This window comes from Muntiacus reevesi, chromosome X (genome assembly GCF_963930625.1).
Source record: "Muntiacus reevesi chromosome X, mMunRee1.1, whole genome shotgun sequence".
Classification (NCBI taxonomy): Eukaryota; Metazoa; Chordata; class Mammalia; order Artiodactyla; family Cervidae; genus Muntiacus; species Muntiacus reevesi.
In genome coordinates, this window is record NC_089271.1 from 117,085,258 (window position 1) to 117,109,836 (window position 24,579).

The 24,579-nt window shown below is 39.8% G+C and overlaps 1 protein-coding gene and 1 non-coding gene across 2 annotated transcripts in view; one reads left to right on the top strand and one right to left on the bottom strand.

Annotated features, from left to right (window-relative positions):
• Positions 1–14,646, bottom strand: part of LOC136154675 (PABIR family member 1-like) — a 58,638-nt gene extending 43,992 nt beyond the window's left edge. The window contains 3 exon segments of the mRNA XM_065916861.1: positions 6,805–6,883; positions 14,070–14,247; positions 14,628–14,646. Coding sequence (XP_065772933.1) covers positions 6,805–6,883; positions 14,070–14,247; positions 14,628–14,646 — 276 coding nt within the window.
• Positions 14,647–17,443: 2,797 nt separating this feature from the next.
• LOC136154925 (U6 spliceosomal RNA) lies at positions 17,444–17,549 on the top strand. Its single transcript, XR_010660625.1, has one exon. It is a non-coding gene; the product is annotated as a U6 spliceosomal RNA (small nuclear RNA).
• Positions 17,550–24,579: the final 7,030 nt, after the last annotated feature.

Below are 24,579 nucleotides of genomic sequence, written 5' to 3' on the forward strand. Positions count from 1 at the left end.
ATTTAAGAGAAACAGAAAACTAACATTGTAAAGACATTAAATTTTAAAAATGCTTAACTTTCCTAGGTTTGCTAATTTTACCTTATTCTTACTAGAGTTACTAGAGATAAAGCACTTAGAAAATCCTGAACAAGGGTTATATGCTATGTTTATGAATGCCTCTGCCTAGTTCTCCAAACAATTTAAAACGGGTTATGAAGATACTGAACATGAACTGAATGTAGGCTAGAAGAACAGAGCATAAAGCAGAATAAGGAATGTATTACACACTCACAACCAGGTGGGCCATAAATTAGATTTAGAGTTCATAGTTGCCAATGTGTAGATCAAAGCTAAATCAGGTAAAGAAATGTTCGTAGCCATCAAATTAAAGCAGACAAATTTGCTCAAGTAAAGTCCAACTGTTCCCGACAGGAAGATGAAAAACTTTTCCTGCTTCTGCTGGAGTAGGGGGAGGTGGAGATGGAGAAGACAGAGCTGCACCAAGTTCAACAGTTTCCAGGAAGAGAATTCCTAGTGGAAGAGTTGGAAACAGGCATGCCAACCTCAGAGGATTCAGGGGATACAGCAAAGGGGTAATTCGTGGGAAGACACAGTCTCCATAAGCAGAAGAGGACCTCCATTACTGCTCATCAGAAGTGGGGTGGAGTGTGACTTCCCTGGTGGTCCAGTGTTTAAGATTCCATGCTCCCAACGCAGGGGGCACAGGTTTGATCCCTGATCAGGGAACTAAGATCCTGCAAGCTGTGTAGTGTGGCCAAGAAAAGAAAAAGTGGGGTGGGGTGGAGTGATTTCCTAACAGTGGTAAAGAAAAATTTGAGCTTAATTAAGAAAATAATTGTGAGATAGCAGATTTTTACAAGATTTGTACATATACATCTCTATTTGTGTGTTAAATGGCACCCATAATTCTTTATAGTTCACAGCTTCCTTTATAGCTCAGTCAGTAGAGAATCTGCCTGCAATGCAGGAGGCCTGGGTTCGATTCCTGGGTTGGGAAGATCCCCTGGAGAAGAAAATGGCAACCCAGTCCAATATTCTTGCCTGGAGAATCCCATGGACAGAGGAGCCTGGCAGGCTACAGTACATCGGGTCACAAGAGTCAGACACGACTTAGCAACTAGAGAGAGAGATAATTATAAATGCCCTCAATCACCACATATTTTTCTAAAACACTGTTCTGCCTACATTTTAATACATTAAAATCAGTGCCAGTTAAATTTTTTTAATTGTGGTAAAATACACATAAAATTTACCATCTTACATTTACCATTTTTTAATTGTACTGTTCAGTACAATTAGTACTGTTAAATAAGTACATTTGTGTTGTTATGTAACCAATCTCTAGAATCCTTTTCATCTTGCAAACACGAAACTCTATAGACCCATGAAAGAACACCGCCCTCAAGCCCCTGGCAAACACTATTCCAATCTCTGTCTCTAGGAATTTGAATACTCTAGATTCCTGCAGCACCAAATTTAGGGACAGTCTAGTATGAGACTTGATCCTTAAACTTAAGTTTCACACATTCAGTAACACTTTTTAAGTACAGTTGACCCTTGAACAACATGGGTTTGAACTGCACACGTCGATTTATACATGGATTTTTTTTCAATAAATATACAGCTGGCCCTGAGGGTTCCCACCCATGGGTTCAAACAATCACAAATTGCAAACATTACACAACCTGTGGCTGGTTGAATCTGAGCATTCAAACCCTTGGATATGGAGGGCAGGCTATGGGACTGGAACATATTCAGATTTTGGTATTATCTGCATTATGGAATCAACCTCCCCTCCCCATGGATAGCAAGGTACCATTATATTTTCAAAACAATATTTGTATTAGGAATGATTTTTCTATTTTGCAATGTGATATATTAGCTAGAAATGAAAACATCTCTATTGTTGATGCTCTGTGAAAAACATTCAAATAGCATAGAAATACATAAGGCAGAAGTAAAAATTTTCCCACAATTCCATGCTCCAGAGATAACTACTAATAATAGATTGATATATAGCCTTCTTGACATCTGTAAATATATAGAAGATCATGTTATACACGTGATTCTGAACCCTGGGTTTAAATAGTAGGTACAAAGGTGAGTGAGGCTGCTCAGAATGGTAGAGTGGAAAGATGGAAGAAACCTGGGCCTCTGATGACATCACTGAGCCACTGAAGTAACCAACCCTGGAACCTCCTTTCACAAAACTTCTTGTTATTTGATATAATGAAGGTCCCTTATTGTTTAAGTCACTTCTAGTTGAATTTTGTTGCTTTTGCCCAAAGCATTCTAATTATAATTTCATTCTCCTAGATAATTCAGCCTATCTATAGTGAAGGCAAATATATATCTTCATAAATCTTATAATGAGGTAATACTTGGAATAAAATAAAAGCATATGCATAACGTTGTTACAGCAAGCTAAACCAATAAGCCTTGAAATTTTCATCATCAAATAAGTTAAAATGACTTCAGTTCTGCCAAACCCAATCCATTGTACAAGATGGTTTATTTTAAATATGCAAGATATTAAGGTGAACCTTATGGGAATTAAGAGCCTAGACATCCTAAGGAAAATTATGCATTTAAAAAATGCCAGGTACCTAGTTTCTCTACATAGGTACTATTACTAATAAAAAAAACATATTTAATGAGCATTTAGCAGTATTCTTGCCTTTAGAATTCCACGGATAGAGGAGCCTGGTGGGCTACAGTCCATGGGGTGGCAAAGAGTTGGACAACTTTCACTTTTAGTAGGTATCATTGCTGTGCCAAGTGTTTTACACTGATTGATATAATCACAACAAACTTATGAGGCAGATAGTATTATATTCCCATTTTACAGATGAGGAAATTAAGGTGCAGAAAGGATAATCTGTCCCCAGATAATCAAGTTCATATGTATAGCGCCATTTATAGGTCCTTGCCTCTCAGTCATATTTTAACCCAATCCATTCTGGCTTCTTCTACCCTTTTCTCCACTGCACTTTCTTTCAAATAAAAGTTCATGATAAGCTCCATTTTGGTAACTCAAAAGACACCTTTCAGACTTTATCATGTTTAACCACTTTTGTTTTCTGTGGTCTTTAATGGTACTACTCTCTCCTGAGTCTACTCCCATCTCTCTGACCATTCCATCACAGTCTTATTTGGTGGAGCCTTTTCTGAGATTGTCAAAAAAGCAACAGAGTTCCAGAAAAACATCTATTTCTGCTTTATTGACTATGCCAAAACCTTTGACTGTGGATGACAACAAACTGTGGAAAATTCTTAAAGAGATGGGAATACCAGACCACCTGACTTAACTCTTGAGAAATCTGTATGCAGATCAGGAAGCAACAGTTAGAACTGGACATGGGACAACAGACTGGTTCCAAATCAGGAAAGAAGTACATCTAGGCTGTATATTGTCACCCTGCTTATTTAAATTATATGCAGAGTACATCATGAGAAATGCTGGGCTGGATGAAGCACAAGCTGGAATAAAGATTGCCAGGAGAAATATCAATAACCTCAGATACGCAGATGACACCACCCTTATGGAAGAAAGCAAAGAAGAACTAAAGAGCCTCTTGATGAAAGTGAAAGAGGAGAGTGAAAAAGCTGGCTTAAAGCTCAACATTCAGAACACTAAGATCATGGCATCTGGTCCCGTCACTTCATGGCAAATAGATGGAGAGACAGTGGAAACAGGGACAGACTCTATTTTGGGGGGTTCCAAAATCTTGCAGATGGTGATTGCAGCCATGAAATTAAAAGATGCTTACTCCTTGGAAGGAAAGTTATGACAAACCTAGACAGCATATTAAAAAGCAGAGACATTCCTTTGCCAACAAAGGTCCATCTAGGCAAGGCTATGGTTTTTCCAGTAGTCATGTATGGATGTGAGAGTTGGACTATAAAGAAAGCTGAGCGCCAAAAAACTGATGCTTTTGAACTATGGTGATGGAGAAGACTCTTGAGAGCCCCTTGGACTGCAAAGAGATCCAACCAGTCCATCCTAAAGGAAATCAGTCCTGAATATTCATTGGAAGGACTGATGCTGAAGCTGAAACTCCAATACTTTGGCCCCCTGATGCAAAGAACTGACTCATTTGAAAAGACCCTGATGCTGGTAAAGATTGAAGGTGGGAGAAGGGGACGACAGAGGAGAGGTAGTAGGATGGCATCAACGACTCGATGGACATGAGTTTGAGTAAACTCCGGGAGTTGGTGATGGACAGGAACGCCTGGTGTGCTGTAGTCCATGGGGTCGCAAAGAGTCAGACTGAGCGACTGAACTGAACTGAAATGAACTGAACTTTCTGAGATTGATTTTTAAAGCTTTTTCCTATTCCTCTTCTTCTCTTATACTCTGTCTGCAGGTCATTTCATTCATTCCCATAGCTTCAAATAATGATTTATTAATGATCCTAAATGTATCTCTAGCCCAGATCTCTATCCCAAGCTTCAAACTTGTATATATAACATTTCCACTTGAAGATATCAGAGAACCTCATTCTTAACAAGTCCAAAACTAAACTCATCTTCCCTTCTAAATCTACTCTTCTGCCAATGTTCCATTTCTCCTTGGTACCACTATCCCATCAGTTGCTCAAGTCAGAGAGCTAGTAATCATCTCTGCCTCCATTGTGTCCCACTCTCCATCGAATCTATCACCAACTGATCCTACTTTTCAAATATCTCATGGATCTTCCCACTGTCACCACATTTGTCCAAGTTACTATCAGCTGTTTGCCAGAGTTACTACAGTTGCCCATCTGATCTTCTTGCATCTACTTTTGTCCTCTTTCAATCTACTTGCTACTCTGAAGCCAGGGTAATCTTTTAAAAGTGCAAATTTGATCACAGACTTAGATTGGTCTGTGATTTGGTCAATCACAGACTTAGAATTCTTCAATGAGTTTCCATTGAAAATAGGATAAAGTGGAAAATCTTTCCTTTTTTTTTTTTTTTTTTTTTTTGGCTGTACTGCATGGCTTATGGGACCTTAGTTTCCCTAACCAGGGTTTGATTTCAGGCCCTGGCGGTAAAATCCTAACCACTGAACTGCGAGGCAATTCCCAAAGTGCAAAATCTTTAAAATGACTTTTAAGGCCCTACAAGATTTTTCACAAGTTTACATCTCCAACGTCATTTATCACTATTTCATCTTTACTTTCACTCTAGCTAGAATGGATAGAGGAAGAAAGCTTTGTTTAAAGAGCAGTTCTAATTTTCCCCCAATATACTATTATTGCATTTGTGGTAATAATGTTGAATATCATTTTATAAAAAGGAAAGTGCTCAGTTTTAAGATTAGAAAGCAATATTTTAAAATAGAATCCAAGCTATAGCATTCCATTAAAATGTTCTATAGCTTCTATCATATTAAATTATATAAGAGAAATATATGAATAGCTGTAATCAACAAAGCAGATAATATAAATGAAATGGACAAATTTCTAAAAACACAAATTACCAAACTAACTCAAGAGGAAGTATAAAATCTCAACAGACCTGTTAACAAGTAAAGAGAGAGAATCTGTTTCCAAAACTTCCCCCCCCAAAAAAAAAGTCTACAGCCAGATGGCTTCACTGGTGAATTCTATCAAACATTTAAAGAATCAACACCAATCTTAATAAAACTCTGCCAAAAATATAAGAGGAGGAACATTCCCTAACACCTTCTATAAAGCAGCATTACCCCAATACCAAAGTCAGCAAAGATATTACAAGAAAACTATGGACCAATATCCCTTATGACTGTAAATGGAAAAATTCTCAACAAAATAATAGCAAACCAAATCCCATAGTACATTAAAAGGATTATACACCAAGACTAAGTGGGATCTATCCTAGGAATTCAAAGGTGGTTCAACAAAAGAAAGCCAAATTAGTAAATCATATTAACAGAAAGGAGAGGAAAAAACAACATGATCATCTGAATAGATGCAGAAAAAGCCTCTGAAACAATTCAACATCCTTTGATGATAAAAAGACTCAGCAAGCAGTAGAAGAAAGGAATTTCCCTAACATGAAAAAGGGCATTTACCCAAACCTTCAGCTAATATCATACTCAATGATGAAACAGTGAAAACTTTCCACTTATATCAGGGATAAGACAAGGATGTGTGCTTTTTGAGACAAGAGAGAGGTGGTGGTTGAATAACATTGTGAATTCACCAAATGCCCATGAATTGTAACTTTAAAATAACTATGTGCTATATGAATTTCACCTCAACAAAATGATTCCTAGAGTGAAACATTTATTCACTTTGGCTTACTGAGGTACAAGCATATTTCCTATGTTTACAGGATAATTAGTAGATGAGTTATCATTTAGAGATGGCATTATAATACCATGAAAAACAAACTATATTTTCAATTCAAGATAAATATGAGATAAAGTCAAACTATAAGCTTGAAAATTACCCTTGGAGAACTTACAAATTTCCCCCTCAAAATCAGATTGTTCTCTTAAAAATTGGAAGCCAGATGGTTTTATATATAAAAACAAACCTCAATGTGAAATCCATGTGGGATTTAAATGTTCGTTCTCCTGCAGCTGCAGCAGCTGCACTTATCATAACTGCAGTCAGTGTGATTATTTTTCCTTCACTAATGTTTAGAACAATGTTTCTCAAAGTGGAAACCTGTTTAGAAATGCAAATTCTCAGGCCCCACCCCAAAACTCCTGAATCATAAACTCTGGGGTTGAGGGCCAGTAATTTGTTCTTACAAGCCTTCCAGATTCACACTCAAGTTTGAGAACCACTGGTTAACAACAATAGCACACATCTATAAGCATTTTCTTACCAGACTGTGTTGTATTATACATGTTGCACTGTTTCTTCGAGTTCTTATTGAATCAGATTGTATCACTTGTGAATTATCACTAAGAAGAAAAGGAAAATATTTGTCATTTAAAATCCATTACAAAAATTTTTCTAAAGAAATAAGATTTCAAATTCTTAAACAACATTGCCATTGATGTAAATATCTTCTTCGTGGAGACAGCTGTGCAGATGTAGAAAATAAAATATGCATGCACACACACACACACACACACACACAAATCCTTAGTTGACTGAACCTAAACAAGTGTCCATGTAAGGTAAGGAATTCTCAAGCATGCCATTTTACCTCTAATCATGCTACCAAGAATAAGTTTAAATTATTGTGGCCTTAGCGATACATAATTTTCTGTGTAAACCTGTAACCAATTTAAATTTGTGATTGAAGCTATTATGTGCTAGTAGCAATTTCCTCTGGACTCTCAAACTTTCACATGAATGAGAGGGATAGCCACTAGCAGGGTCAATAGAACTGAGCTTTTCAGATATGTTTCATTTGGCCTGCTGCTGCTGCTAAGTCACTTCAGTCGTGTCCGACTCTGTGTGACCCCATAGACAGTAGCCCACCAGGCTCCCCTGTCCCTGGGATTCTCCAGGCAAGAACACTGGAGTGGGTTGCCATTTCCTTCTCCAATGCATGAAAGTGAAAATTGAAAGTGAATTCGCTCAGTCGTGTCTGACTCTTAGCGACCCCATGGACTGCAGCCTACTAGGCTCCTCTGTCCATGGAATTTTCCAGGCAAGAGTACTGGAGTGGGGTGCCATTGCCTTTTCCGTCATTTGGCCTACCCAGTGTTAAAAATGTTTTTTAATTAGCTGTGCACACTTGGAACAACTATGGAGATTTCACATAAAGAATTTGGATTCCAGGTTTCTGGCTTCTATTGAAATTTTGCAAGATTTTGCCACACTGGGTCACATTCCCCCATGGCAACAATGTACTGAGCTGAACAACCACTGCCTGCTGAAGACGTTCCTAGTTCCATCAACTTTGAAAGTGCCTACTTAGCCAGCCTTGACCTGATTTGAGCTTGGGACCCTGAAGAAATCTTTTCCTATTTATGTTTTCATTTTGCTATAACTTTAGAAACATTCTTACTTTATATTGGACTCTAGTTGGTTTAGAATGTGTTAGTTTCAGATATACAGCAAACTGATTCAGTTATACATACATATATATCTTTTTTACAAATTCTTTCTCATTTAGGTTATTATAGTATATTGATGAGAGTTCCCTATGCTATACAGTAAGTCCTTGTTGGTTGCCTACTTTAAATATAGTAGTATATTGTTATAACTTTTTTTATTTTGAAACTAAGACTCACAAGAAATTGCAAAAAGAATATAGAGGGTTTTTGTGTACCTTTCATCCAGGTTTCCCTAATGATAATAAAAAACTATCTTTAACATGTTCTTTTCCACCCCCTATATCCAATTCAGTGCCAGTTCTTTTAGGTTTTACCCATAATTTTTCATGTCCATCATGCTTTCCAGGTTCCTTGCTAAAAACCAATTCAAAGTACTCTTACTTTTCCACCGACTCTAATAGTCTAATTGGTCAGCTCACCTCTGTTCTTTTCTACTGCAATCAGCTTGCTCTCCTGCTTACCACTTTCAGTGATTCTCTTCATTGCCTGCTGAATTCAGTTACATTCCTTACTATAACTTTTGGACTTCCCTGGTGGCTCAGATGGTTAAGAATCTGCCTGCAATGTGGGAGACCTGGGTTCAATCCCCGGGTTGGGAAGAGCCCCTGGAGAAGGGCATGGCAACCCACTCCAGTATTCTTGCCTGGAGAATCCCCATTGATAGATGGAGCCTGGCAGGCTACAGCCTATAAGTTCACAAAAGAGTTGGACATGACTGAGCAACTTGGCACACACACTATAACTTTCAAAGCCCTCCACAATTTAGCTCCACAGACTTTTGGATTTCATAGACTAGGAAAATTTCAAAACAAAATCTTGACACAAACATGCAGTTGCATTTTCTCTTGCCAAGTAAGGTCATTAAAAAAAAAAACTCATCAACTACCATCATTTCATTTATAAAAGGGCATTTTGTTATTTTTTAAAAAAGCAGGACTGACAATCTGAGTAAAATACAGTAATGCCCAGGAAAGTATGCTGTATTTAACTTTTTAAAACCATGGATTTGGTAGAATGTCACCTGGGATCAGCACTGGTCAGTAGGCAAACATTTGGGAGCCAGTGATCCGGGCAGAGTTGACCAGCATTCTGGAATACACCTATACTTGCCTACTTCCAAACCTATTTCATGTTCTTGAAATGCTGTTCAGTTACCTGGCCCCCTTTCTTCCAGTCTGCTTCCTATCAATCTATTTGTTAGGACCCATCTTAAGTACCATCCAAGAAACTTTCCTGTATTCCTCACCAATCCTGCTGTCATTTCTAACTCCCTTCTTTTAATTACCCTAGCACTTTCTTTCCCTTCTAAGCACAGATCTTATTCAACCATACATTTAAGTCTTCTCAGTATTCATTTTCCCTATTAAAAGCTTATGGAGCCTTGTGATACATCTTTGCAGTGCAGTAATTTGCAGTAACAATATTTATGAGAGGATATGTGTATATGTGTATTTTTACTTCCTTTCCCAGTCATTTTCCCCTACAAGAACAGGAATATATTTTAGCGGTTACTACTAGGAAGTTGGAGGGCTTCCCTGGTGACTCAGAGGTTAAAGCCCCTGCCTGCTATGCGGGAGACCTGGGTTCGATCCCTGGGTCGGAAAGACTCCCTGGAGAAGGAAATGGCAACCCACTCCAGTGTTCTTGCCTGGAGAATCCCATGGACTGAGGAGCCTGGTGGGCTAGAGTCCATGGGGTGGCAAAGAGTTGGGTACGACTGAGTGACTTCACTTTCACTTTCACTAGGAAGTTGGAGGGTCACTAATGGGTTGCATATTTCCACTGTCTTTTGTATGTGGGAGGTAATTCTTTTTTAAAAAAATTTTATTGGAATATAGTTGATTTATAATGTCGTGTTAGTTTCGGGTGTACAGCAAGGTGAATTAGTTATGCATGCACATGTATACACTCTATTTTAGATTCTTTTCCCACATAAGCATTACAGAGTATTGAGTAGTGTTCTCTGTGCTATACATTGAGTCCTTACTAGTTATCTATTTTATATATAGTAGTGTGTATATGTCAACCCCAAACTTCCAACTGATCTCTTCCCTCTGCTGAGATAATTCTTAAGGCTAACAATTACACTCTCCCTTAAATTTTTGTCTGCCAATTTTATTTAATAAGACTATAACTGAAAAGTGAAAAAGCTGACTTAAAACTCAACATTCAAAAAAAAAAAAATAAGATCATGGCATCTGGTCCCATTACTTCATGGCAAAGAGAAGGGGAAAAAGTGGAAGCACTGACAGATTTTCTCTTCTCGGGCTCCAAAATCACTGTGGATGATGACTTCAGCCATGAAATTAGAAAATGCTTGCTTCTTGGAAGGAAGGCTATGACAAACCTATACAGTATAATAAAAAGCAAAGACATCACTTTCCCAACAAAGGTCCATCTAGTCAAAGCTATGGTCTTTCCAATAGTCATGTATGGATGTGAGACCTGGACCAGAAAGAAGGCCGAGTGTCAAAGAATTGATGCTTTCTAACTATGGTGTTGGAGAAGACTCTTGAGAGTTCCTTGAACAGCAAGGAGATCAAACCAGTCAATCCTAAGAGAAATCAACCCTGAATACTCATTGGAAGGACTGAGGCTGAAGCTGAAGCTCCAATACTTTGGCCACCTGATGCAAAGAGACAACTCATTTGAAAAGACCCCGATGCTGGGAAGGATTGAAGGCAAAAGAAGAGAGCAGCAGAGGATGAGATGGTTGGATAACATCACCAATTCAATGGACATGAACTTGAGCAAACTCCAGGAGATAGTGAGAGTCAGGGAGGCCTGACGTGTAATATAATGAGATAATGTTTAAATGATTGGTAAGCAGTTCTGTCTAAACTGCACTATATTTATGCCAGTTACATCCCTAAAGCAATAACTCTTAATGACCATTATTCTTCTTCCAGGTTTGTATTAATACAAGCTTATTAAACCAGTGTGCATGTGCTCACTCGCTTTAGCCATGTCCATCTCTTTGCGACACCATGGACTGTAACCCACCAGCTTCTCTGTCCATGGAATCCTCCAGGCAAGAATACTGTAGTGGGTTGCCATGCCCTCCTCCAGGGGATCTAGATGGTTGATAAAGTCTGTAAAGGTCCAGACAGTAAATATTTTGGGCTTTGTGATCCATACAATCTTTGCTGCAATTACTCAACTCTGCCACTGTAGTATGAAAGTGGCCCAAAGATAGTAAGAAAACAAAGGGGTGTAGCTATGTTACAATAAGACTTTATTTGCAAAACCAATCAGTTTGGCCCCCAGGAAATAGCTTGTCTTTCAAACAGAACTGAGGCATTAACAGTTTAAAAGTAGGGTCAGACTGCTGCTGCTGCTAAGTCGCTCCAGTCGTGTCCGACTCTGTGCGACCCCACAGACGGAAGCCCACCAGGCTCCTCCGTCCCTGGGATTCTCCAGGCAAGAACACTGGAGTGGGTTGCCATTTCCTTCTCCAATGTGTGAAACTGAAAAGTAAAAGGGAAGTTGCTCAGTCGTGTCCGACTCTTAGCGACCCCATGGACTGCAGCCCACCAGGCTCCTCCGTCCATGGGATTTTCCAGACAAGAGTACTGGAGTGGGGTGCCATTGCCTTCTCTGAGGGTCAGACTAGCAGTATTTAAAGAGGGAAGGCACTGGCAGAAATCCAAGAACTTAATCTCTAATTCTAATAAGGGCCTAATAAGGGCCAGAGAAGTAGAAGAAAAAAATACCTTTAAATAATATCATTGACACCAATAGTGAAGTCAGCCACCTCGAGGGGCTAAAGATAGAATCAAGAGGTTCAAAACTTTTGACATTGATACTTTTATTAATACAAGCTGAATACAAAACTGTACAGGAACTTAAGAAATAGTGATGTTTGTATTAAAGAGTTGACATTTACACAACAAATTCTGCAAACGCTGGTCCAAGGCAGACGGAGAGTCTTTATACATAGTTAACATCAAGCAAAATTAGAAAAGTGCTTGAAAGAAATGCAACAATATTTAGCGAGCTGTGAAAGAGGCAAGGCAATGAGTATGAGAGGCCAACTAAAAGAAAGTGCAGTGAGCAGTGGACATATTCCACTGAAAAGACTCGGCAAGAAAATGAATGCAACTAAGGCTTGGTGTAATTCTCAAAATTTTTCTTGTTGATTACATCCTAAGCTTGTCACAACAGGACAAAATATGCCCTCAGATCACTTGGACAAGTTCCTTGACCTCAGGCATGTCATCTATCATTCCTATGCTACTTCTTCTTGATAGACAAGAGTCCCTGGACCTCGTCTATCTTTTGGGTTAATTCCTACTAGAGAAATATGCAACTGCCCTTCACCTTTCTGTACAAAACTTCACGTCCAGCATCAGGATCTTAAGCTATGAGGTTCTACACTGTAACCATGCTCTAATATAATAAAAATTTCTAATCTTTTGCAGAACAAAGCAAAGTATGAAGGGATAACTGTAATCACTCTCTTTGTTTCCAGAACTTTGAGGATTGGGAAAAGGGACCTGGTCAGCTGCCCCCCACCCCCCGCCTCAGCACTTAATATATTAAATAGGATCCACATGTTCATGCAAATATATATCCTCCATCATCTACATATTTGTGACTTGTTTCTTCATTTCATAGGGCTTTTCAATAAAATGAACATTTCCAAGCATTTTCTTCTACTAGCAGAGTGCACCCATAACAATTCATTTATTCACACAACAGGATTTAAGAGTAGAATTCTGAATTTATAGCATGTTCTTGTTCTCAATACAACATGCAGAGGTGTCCCCAGCCCTTATTTTTCTATCTGCCTATTTTAAAAGGTAATGTATTATTTTCAGGTCACTCTTAGTTTGTTTTTCATTTTGTTAGAACATATTCTCCCTTAACTCAAAAGACCAGAAAGCTGCATGTATTTAATTAATCAGTTTAGATATTGATTAGTAGTGGACAAAGCACTAGCTTAGGAGTCTGGAGCCACAGCTTCCTAGTATTGATCGATTACTGACTATGACATCTTGGAGATCGCTGGGCCTGTTAGACCATATATTAAACAAGGAGGGTAGACCTGGTCTCTTGAGTTCTCATCTAACCATTGTGAAGTACAGCTATCAAGTAGGATGATGCAAGCAAAAGGTGAGGTGCAAACTTCATAATTTTGCAGTGAATGCATTTTCCAGACATTTTTACAATATTGAGAAAAACTTATGATACTGGGATGTGAAACCCAAGATCTCACTTTAAAATTCTATTTTAAGAAATAAGTTTGAGTCAGGCCAGATCTTTGGATATATGCAGGAAATACAGTTAACCATCAGTTAATCTTTTAAACCTTTTTTCATCATCAGATCTCTAAAGAGTCTTTTTAGGCATTTCCTCCCTCCTTATTAGCTCCTTTTCGAGAATTCCCACACAATTTTAATAACACAAATATACTGCATATCTGTCTATGTGCCATATATATATGTGTGTGTGTGTGTGTGTGTGTGTGTGTGTTTTATGCATATAAGAAAAAAACTTTCACCTGCCAAGAAGTAAGTAGGGACAATATAGGTCATTGAGAATACAAAATTAGATCAATTTTCTGTGATAGCTAAACTTTTTGTTCAAATAAAAACTAGGTGTAAAAAAGCCCCAAACTTATTTACTTGACAACCATTCCCACTCTGAGTGTGCTAAGGTGAAGGTCAGAGGTGACAAAGCAGACAAAGCAGAGAATGACAAAAATTACAGTCATTACAGATCTGCAGGCGAGGGTGAGGAGTACATAATTTCTTCAATGGTGTGGGTAAGAGATGGGGTGAAGGTAGAGAAAGTCGTGCTCCACACCAAACAGTTGCTGCTTTTGGGTCCTCGATGTTGATGAACTGTCAGAAGAGGACGTCCCGTTTCATTTGTGCCCTTGCCCTCCAGCCAGCTCGTCCCCCTTCCCCCCTGCTCCCAGGCTGAGAGTGGGATCTTCCGGTCACCAGGAGCAAGGGAGATAACCTGCAGAACCACGATGAGTCAAGTGGGAATGCTATTGTAAGTCACTTTCTTGCAACTCTTGCCACCCTTTCCCGCCCCCGCAGGCCTCCTCCAGTATCTCAATCCTGCTCACCCAAAGCCACTGATCAAAGGGGCGCTGCTGGATCGTCTCAAAGTGGTATCTTCTGTAGTGGTTGAACTCCGCAGCACCTCAAAATGTAGTTCCATTTTCTCCCGTGCTCTGTCCGTGCAGAAGCTTTGTTGGGAGCTCTCCGGTTTTTCTGGCTCCCGTTCGCATAAGAACAAGTCAGCTAAGTAAGGAGATGATGTAGGGAGAGAGGAAAGAGAAACAAGAAAAGAGAGGAGGAAGTTCTTAGACAAGTGCGTGCTCACATTTGCAGCCCTACCATCCCTAACACCAGTGGGCACAAAGTGGGACAGGACTGACTCCGACCCTCCTAACACTGATATCTCCCACCTCCAAGCCTGTAATGAACATGAGGAGTTTATTATAATCCGTGAATCCTCCTTTATTTCCCTCAGCCAAGGAAACCCGGGTAAGACTTTCCAGTCAAAACAAAAACCACAACCCACTGCCTTGCAGAATCATTTGGGCACTGCGCCCTTGCGCATGCGTCCTGGGTCCGGCCCGCTGACGCACATTTACTACGTAAGCAATGAACATTGTTACAGGCGCCTGTGTCCGCCATGATGGGGGCGCACGCGCAGTAAAGGAGCCTTTTTCCGCAAGCCAGGTACTCTATTCTCTCTCCCTAGTGCGAATTCACCTTGGTTGTTCTTCCTCTCCTCCCGTGTTAACCCTGGCATGGTTTCCTTAAGCATTATTTAGGCAAGAAAGGATGGAAATAAGGTGTATGGGAGCGCCATCCTTTCTGCCCTAAGTCTAATACTCAATTTTGGTTAGTTTATTGTCTCATGACAGGCTGACAAGCTTGCTACCTCCCATGAAGAATTTTTCCATCCTGTTACAAAAGACATCCTACACCTTTGCAATGTAAAAAACACTAAAGCCTGGGGGTGGCGGTGGGGGCGAGGACCACCCGCTCTCAAAGGGTCCTGTTAAAGTTCTAACACAGAAAAAGTTAGGGTTAAAGCAAGGAGGCTTATTTCTTTAAAATCTCAGAATTTAGTATTCATTCAAATCAGTGTTGCCATTTAACAATGTTATCATGGATTGAAACATTCTAAGAACTGCTCCTTTAGAATTTTTTTTTTTTACCACCAGTTATTGAGCCACATTGAGTACTGAAATCTTAACTCCATGCTAATAATTTTGAAAAGCCACCCATCTTAGGACCATATAGAGAAATGGCAGAGAAGGCAAGTGAAATGATTGAAATGGGAGTTATTAATTAAAAGAGTCATAACACGGTATAGCACTTTATAGTTTAAAAAAATGTTTTCACATATTTATCTCAATTGGTTCAATCGTTAACCCTGCTTGGCCAATCAGTGGTGAATTTAAAATAAATGGGATTATCTTGAAACAGTTCATGACAAGTTTATGTCATAAACATGAAAGATCATAATCATTCTTCATTCTGAGAATAGAATAAGAAAAGTATAATTATATTAGGCAGAATTAGGTTACTTAAATCCCTGACATGAGGATGATTTGGAGTCTCCATTCCTGATATAAGACAGGTTAACAATAGCTACCATTTGGGGGCCATTTATTATGTGCCAGGTACTGTCCTAAGCACTTGAAATATGTGATCACATTTAATGCTTACAGTAACTCTGTGAGGTAGGCACCATCACAATGCCCATTTTTCAAAGGAGGAAACTGAAGCTCAGAGGGATTACTCAAATTACAACTACTAAGTGGCAAAGCCAAGATTCCTCTGCCGTTCTATTTAAGTGAAAAGACAGACCAGGCGCCTCTGGATATTTCTCTGGACACTATTTCTGAACACTTAAGCACTCAATAAATATTTATTAAATTATTTTATAAATAAATACAGGTTTAAGTAACTTGCCCTTCATAGCTATCTTGTAAATTAGTTAAGTATTTTCTATTTTACAGTTGATAAAATTCCAGAGAGATTAATGGCACATAACTAGATAGCAATAGAACCTGGGCTGGTACCAAAATTCCTGAAAACCATTGTGGAATTTCCCAGGGTAAGCTGGAGAGTTTATGAAATATGGCAGCTAAAACTGAGTCTTTACTCAGTCAGGGTGACTGCAGAGGCAGTGGTTAAGTACAGAACAGAGGGTCAAAACGAAACCATCTGAATAAGATAAAAATATGGAGAACATCAGAGAACAAAGAGCTCTTACTTCCAATCTACTGCTTATTTTACTTTTCAAAGAGTTTGTTAATATTCTTGGCAGGCAATAAGGTTTAATGGATATACTGTGAATGAATAGACAAATCAAATCTCATCATGTCTAAACATTATGATATCTAGTTTTTTAAAATGGTCGCAAGAGTTGGACACGACTTCGTGACCAAGCAACAACAAAGTACATAACACTGAGAAAATAGGCATAATGAAACAAGGAAAGAGCAACTAAGAGAGACTTTTGAGAAAAGGGGTTAAGAATTTGAAATGATTAAATACATGAGATAGCAATAAGCTTCCAGCTACTACCAAAAAGGAGGGATTCTCTTTAAGTTCAGCTATATAACAGGAACCTGAAACCTGTAAAAATAGAAACAGGACATACTCAAGGTGGAAAGTCAAAAGGAACAAATACTACAACAACAAAGATTTCTATATACTAGAGTGGCAAACAGTATTTAAAGAAATTATTTTACTTCCCATTTTTACCCACAGATAATTATACCAACCTGATTGTGTTCCCTGATCAACATTTGCTGTTCCGTAGTTATGTGCCATGATCTTGGGTTGTTGTTTTGCTTAGATGTATACCTTGACCCCTGTGGTACACTTCATTGTGTGTCCCGGTCTGCTGCCATCTGCCCCTTGCCTCCTTCCTATAAAAGGTGTCCCACAAACGTGTCATAATCAGCTCTTTATTTTGTCCGTTGTCATGGCAACTTTAAAGCAACATGTTAGCCTTTAGTTATCACAAGAGCAATACAAATACAAGTTGATCCCAAGCCCACAAACCACAAACACCCCAAACCTTTCAAAAGATTTACATAAAGAGTAAAAGAAACTAGGTAGGCAAGAATGATATGAATAATGAACAAAACCTGACAATGATGACCAAGATAGCATCTGTCTTCTCACATATCCTTGAATTTCTCTTGATTGTTCAGCCCCAGAAAGTTAAGGATTTTTTCAGTTGTTTGGCTCTTCAGAGTTAGGGACTGGGCGCTTGGTCAACAAATGATTATTTGGTAGCTATTGTGAACAATAGAATGTACTATATTTTTTTTGAGCAGATTGGTGGGGAGTGAGGGTATGGCTGAAACCTTGAGATAAAAAGAGAAACATAATTTGATTAAAAAAATAACAATTGTGTTTCTAATCCAGCTGGCAGGAAAATATAGGTAATTTAAAGGAAACTATCTTGTGCTTGCTTCAGCTGCACAAATATTGCAAATTGGAATGATAACGAGAAGATTATCATGGCCTCTGTGCAAGGATGACATGCAAATGAAGTGACTGATATTTTTTCACCTCACACTGGTCAGAATGGCCATCATCAAAACACAATCTACAAACAATAAATGCTTAAGAGGATGTGGAGAAAAGGAAACCCCCCTACTCTGTTGGTGGGAATGTAAATTGATACAGCCACTATGGAGAACAGTGTGGAACTTCCTTAAAAAACTAAAAATAGAACTACCCTATGTTCCAACAATCCCACTACTGGGCATCAGTTCAGTTCAGTCACTCAGTCATGTATGACTCTTTGCGACCCCATGAATCGCAGCACCAGGCCTCGCTGTCCATTACCAACTCCTGGAGTTTACTCAAACTCATGTCCATCAAGTCAGTGATGCCATCCAACCATCTCATCCTCTGTTGTCCCCTTCTCCTCCTGCCCCCAATCCCTCCCAGCATCAGGGTCTTTTCCAATGAGTCAACTCTTCACATGAGATGGCCCAAGTATTGGAGTTTCAACTTCAGCATCAGTCCATCCATTGAACACCCAGGACTGATCTCCTTTATGATGGACTGGTTGGATCTCCTTGCAGTCCAAGGGACTCTCAAGAGTCTTCTCCAAAACCACAGTTCAAAAGCATCAATTCTTCAGCGCTCAGCTTTCTTCACAGTCCTACTCTCACATCCATACATGACCACTGGAAAAACCATAGCCTTGACTAGACAGACCTTTGTTGGCAAAGTAATGTCTCTGCTTTTTAATATGCTATCTAGGTTGTTCATAACTTTCCTTCCAAGGAGTAAGCATCTTTTAATTTCATGGCTGCAGTCACCATCTGCAGTGATTTTGGAGCCCAAAAATATAGTCTTACACTATTTCCACTGTTTCCCCGTCTATTTCCCATGAAGTGATGGGACCAGAAGCCATGATCTTATTTTTCTGAATGTTGAGCTTTAAGTCAACTTTTTCACTCTCCTCTTTCACTTTCATCAAGAGGCTTTTCAGTTCCTCTTCACTTTCTGCCATACGGGTGGTGTCATCTGCATATCTGAGGTTATTGATATTTCTCCCGGCAATCTTGATTTCAGCTTGTGCTTCTTCCAGCCCAGGGTTTCTCATGATGTACTCTGCATAGAAGTTAAATAAGCAGGGTGACAATATACAGCCTTGAGGTACTCCTTTTCCTATTTGGAACCGGTCTGTTGTTCCCTGTCCAGTTCTAACTGTTGCTTCCTGACCTGCATATAGGTTTCTCAAGAGGCAGGTCAGGTGGTCTGGTATTCCCAACTCTTTCAGAATTTTCCACAGTTTATTGTGATCCACACAGTCAAAGGTTTTGGCGTGGTCAATAAAGCAGAAATAGATGTTCTTCTGGAACTCTCTTGCTTTTTCAATGATCCAGCAGATGTTGGCATTTGACCTCTGGTTCCTCTGCCTTTTCTAAAACCAGCTTGAACATCTGGAAGTTCATGGTTCATGTATTGCTGAAGCCTGGCTTGGAGAATTTTGAGCATTACTTCACTAGCATATGAGATGAGTGCAATTGTGTGGTCGTTTGAGCATTCTTTGGCATTGCCTTTCTTTGGGATTGGAATGAAAACTGACCTTTTCCAGTCCTGTGGCCACTGCTGAGCTTTCCAAATTTGCTGGCATATTGAGTGCAGCACTTTCACAGCATCATCTTTCAGGATATGAAATAGCTTAGCTGGAATTCCATCACATCCACTAGCTTTGTTTGTAGTGATGCTTCCTAAGGCCCACTTGACTTCACATGCCAGGATGTCTGGCTCTAGGTGAGTGATCACACCATCATGATTATCTGGGTCATGAAGATCTTTTTCGTACAGTTCTTCTGTGTATTCTTGCCTCCTCTTCTTAATATCTTCTGCTTCTGTTAGGTCCATACCATTTCTGTCCTTTATCAAACCCATCTACTGGGCATATACCCTGAGAAATCCATAATTCAAAAAGATACATGCATCCCAATGTTCACTGCAGCACTATTTACAATAGCCAGGACACTGAAGCAACCTAAATGTCCATCAACAGATGAATGGATAAAGATGTGGTACATTTGTATAATGGAATACTACTCAGCCATTAAAAAGGAATGAAATTAGGTCATTGTAGTGATGTGGATGGACCTACAGCCTGTCATACAGGTGAAGTCAGAAAGAGAAAAACAAATATCATATATTAATGCATATATATGGAATCTAGGGGGCTTCCCAGGTGGTGCTAGTGGTAAAGAAGCTACCTGCCAATGCAGGAGACGTAAGAGACCTGGTCCTATCCCTGGGACAGGAAGATCCCCTGGAGGAGGGTACAACAACCCACTTTAGTATTCTTGCCTGGAAAATCCCATGGATGGAGGAGCCTGGAAGGCTACAGTCCATAGGGTCACGAAGAGTTGGACATGACCGAAGTGACTTAACACACACACGGAATCTAGAAAAATAATACAGATTAACCTATTTTCAGGGAAGTAATGGTGATGCAGATGTACTGGACATGTGGATATGGTGGGGTGAGGAAAGGGAGGGTGGGATGAACTGGAAGAGTAGCATTGACATATGTACACTGTTGTTGTTCAGTCGCCCAGTCCTGTCTGATTCTTTGCGACCCCATGGACTGCAGAACACCAGGTCTCCCAGTCCCTCACCATCTCCTAAAGTTTGACCAAGTTCATGTCCATTACATCAGTGATACATCCAGCCATCACATCTTCTAATGCCCTTTTCTCCTTCTGCCCTCAATCTTTCCCAGCATCTGGGAAATGAGTTAGCTGTTTGTATCAGATGACCAAAACACTGGAACTTCATCTTCAGTATCAGTCCTTCGGATGAGTATTCAGGGTTGATTTCCCTTAAGATTGACTGGTTTGATCTCCTTGCTGTCCGAGGGACTTTCAGGAGTCTTCTCCAGCACCAAAGTTTGAAAGCATCAATTCTTTGGCATTCTGTCTTCTTTACTGTCCAGCTCTCACAACTGTACATGACCACTGGGAAGACCATTGTTGTTCAGTTGCTCATTGGTGTCCAACTATTTGTGACCCCATGGATACAGAATGCCAGGCTTCTCTGTACTTCACCATCTCCTGGAGTTTGTTCAAACTCATGTCCATTGCATCAGTGATGCCATCCAACCATCTCATCATTTGTCGTCCCCTTTTCCTCCTGCCTTCAATCTTTACCAGCATCAGGGTGTTTTCCAATGCATCAGGTCTTCGCATCAGGTGGCCAAAGTTTTGGAGCTTCAGCTTGAGCATCAGTCCTTCCAATGAATATTCACCATGACCTTTGTCAGCTGAGTAATATCTCTGCTTTTAAACACACTGTCTAGGTTTGTCATAGCTTTCCTGCCATGAAGCAATTGTCTTCTGATTTCATGGCTGCAGTCACCATCCACAGTGATTTTGGAGCCCAAGAAGAGGAAATCTGTCACTACTTCCACCTTTCCCCCTTCTATTTGCCATGAAGTAATGGGGGCGGATGCCATGATCTTAGTTTTTTTTAATATTTAGTTTTAAGCCAGTTCTTTCACTCTCCTCTTTCACCCTCATCAAGAGGCTCTTTAGTTCCTCTCTGCTTTCTGCCACTAGAGTAGTATCATCTGCATACCTGCCTGCAATTTAGGAAACCAGGGTTCTATTCCTGGGTTGAGAAGATCCCCTGGAGAGGGAATGACAACCCAAACCAATATTCTTGCGTGGAGAATTCCACGAACAGAGGAGCCTGGCAGGCTACAGTCGATCAGGTTGCAAAGAATCGGACATGACTGAGCGACTAACACACACACACACACACACACACACATCTGAGGTTGTTGATGTTTGTCCCACCTATCTTGATTCCAGCTTGTAACTCATCCAGCCCAGCATTTCTCATGATGCGCTCAGTGTATAGGTTAAACCAACAGGGTAACAGCAGACAGTCCTGTCATTCTCCTTTTTCAATCTTGAAACAATCAGTTGTTCCATACAGGGTTCTAACTGTTGCTTCTTGACCCACATACATACAGGTTTCTCAGGAGACAGATAAGACAGCCTGGTATTCCCATCTCTATGAGAGATTTCCACAGTTTGTTATGATCCACACAGTCAAAGGCTTTAGCATAGTCAATGAAACAAAGGTATATGTTTTTCTGGAATTACCTGGCTTTCTCTATGATCCAGCGAATGTTGGCAATCTGATCTCTGGTTCCTCTTCCTTTCCTAAACCCAGCTTGGTTATCTGGAAGTTCCTGGTTCATATAATGCTGAAGCTCAGCATGCAAGATTTAAGCATGACCTTATTAGCATTGAAGATGAGTGCAATTGTTCAATGGTTAGCACATTCTTTAGCGCTACCTTTCCTGGGAACTGGGATGAGGATTGACCTTTTACAGTCCTGTGACCACTGCTGGGTCTTCCAGATTTGCTGACATATTGAATGCAACACCTTGATGGCATCATCCTTTAGGGTTTTTAATAGCTCTACAGGAATTCCATCACATCCACTAGCTTTATTTCCTAAGGCCCACTTGACTCCAGAATGTCTGGCTCTGGGTGACTGACAACACCAGTCAGTACATTAAATTTTTAATTTAATTAATCCAGCACATTAAAATCTTTTTTGTACAGCTCTTCTGTGTATTCTTTCCATCTCTTCTTGATCTCTTTGGCATCTATTAGGTCTCTACCGTTTCTGTCCTTTATTGTGCCCATCTTTGGGTGAAATGTTCCCTTGATATTTCTGGTTTTCCTGAAGGGATCTCTAGTCTTTCCCCTTCTGTTGTTTTATTCTAGTTTTATGCACTGTTCATGGAAGAAAGCCTTCTCCGTGCTGTTCTTTGGAACTCAGCATTTAGTTGGATGTACCTTTCCCTTTCTCCTTTGCTTTTCACTTCTCTTCTTTCTTCACCTATTTGTAAAGCCTCCTTAGATAACCACTTTGCCCTCTTGCTTTTCTTTTTCTTTGGGATGGTTTTGTTCGGTCTCCTGTACAATATTATGGACCTCCATTCATAGTTCTTCAGGCACACTGTTAACTAGATTTAATCCCTTGAATCTATTCATTACCTCCACTGCATACTCACAGGGGATATGATTTAAGTCATACCTGGCTGGCCTCATGGTTTTCCCTGCTTTAGTTTAAGCCTGAATTTTGCTATGAGAAGCTGATTATCTGAGCCACAGTTTTTGCTGACTGTATACAGCTTCTCCATCTTTGGCTACAAAGAATGTAATCAATTTGATTTTGGTATTGACCATTTGGTGATGTCTATGTGTAAAGTTGTCTCTTGTGTTGTTGAAAAAGAACATTTGCTATGACCAGTGCATTCTTTTGGCAGAATTCAGTTAACCTTTGCCCTGATTCATTTTGTTCTTTAAGACCAAACTTCCCTGTTACTACAGGTGTCTCTTGACTTCCTACTTTTGCATTCCAATCCCCAATGATGAATAGAACATCTTTTTTTTTCCCTTTGGTATTAGTTCTAGGCAGTCTTCTAGGTCTTCATAGAACTGATTAATTTCAGCTTCTTGTGGTAGGGGCATAGACTTGAATTACCGTGATGTTGAATGGCTTGCCTTGGAAACAAATCGAAATCATTCTGTCATTTTTGAGGTTGCACCCCAGTACTGCATTTTGGACTCTTGTTGATTATGAGGGCTACTCCATTTCTTCTATGGGATTCTTGCCCACAGTACTAGATATAATGGTCACCTGAATTAAATTTGCCAATTCCCATCCATTTTAGCTCACTAATTCCTACTAAAAAGTCGATGTTTATCCTTACCATCTCCTGCTTGACCACATCCAATTTACCTTAATTCATAGACCTAACATTCCAGGTTCCTATGCAACACTGTTCTTTGCAGCATTGGATTTTACTTTTATCACCAGATGCATCCACAACTGAGTGTCGTTTCCACTTTGCCTCAGCCGCTTCATTCTTTCTGGAGCTATTAGTCGTTCTCCTCCACTCTTCCCCAGTAGCATATTGGACACTACCATGTGTAAAATAGCTAGTGGGAAGCTGCTATATAGCACAGGGAGCTCAGGTTGGTGCTCTATGATGACCCAGAGGGGGACTCAAGAAGGAGGGAATCTTTTTCTTATTACTTTTTTTTTTTTGGTTATGCTGGGACTTCATTGCTTCAGGAGGGCTTTCTCTAGTTGTGGTGAGCAGGGGCTGCTCTCTGGTTGTGGTGCAGGGAATTCTTGTTGCAGCGGCTTCTCCTGTGGTGGAGCATGGGTTCAGTAGTTGTGCTGCATGGATTTACTTGCCCCGTGGCATGTGGGATCTTCCGGGACCAAGGATCAAACCCGCGTCCCTTGCACTGGCAGGCAGATTCCTATCCACTGTGCCATCAGGGAAGTCCTAAGAGGGAGGGAATGTATGTATAACTATAGCCGATTCACTTTGTTGTACAGCAGAAACTAAGACATTGTAAGGCAATTGTACTAGTAATAAAATTTTAGAAATAAAAGAAACTATCTAAAAGTGGTTTTAAAACTCCCATTTTATAAACAGAACATATAAGCATTGAGGAATAAAATGACAATTGAGCTTGGCAAGTTTAAATATGGTACAACTAAGTTGATGAAGTTCATAAAATTATTTCTGCAAAAGATAATTTTTCTTTTTTTAAATTTCCTTTTTAAGTTTCCTGTACTTTCTAGGTATGTATGATTAACACAGTACAGTGGCCATCTCTCTCCCAGGGTCCTTCAAGTGGTGAGGATTCAATGAGTTAATATTTCTAAAGCTCTTAGAATATTGCCTAGTACACAGTAACTGCTATGTAGGTGTTTAATAAAATAAGTTTGATTCCAGGTCTCACATAAGCTGAATCATGACTGTTAAGTCTCCATAAAGCCTAGAAAGAAAAAAAGAAATTCTGGTTCTGTTACAGTTCTTCAAGACTTTCCCTGATATACTGCATAATGGAGGTGAACGCTTCTCATTAACTATAGGAACTCTCATTGGATTCTCTTTATTTTTACCCCATTGCTTTTGTCCACTCACTTCCTTTGGTCTAGTGCACCCAAATGGATGATCTAACAAATCTGCTCCAGATAAATACCGACAAGGTCGAGGGATTTAAGAAATGA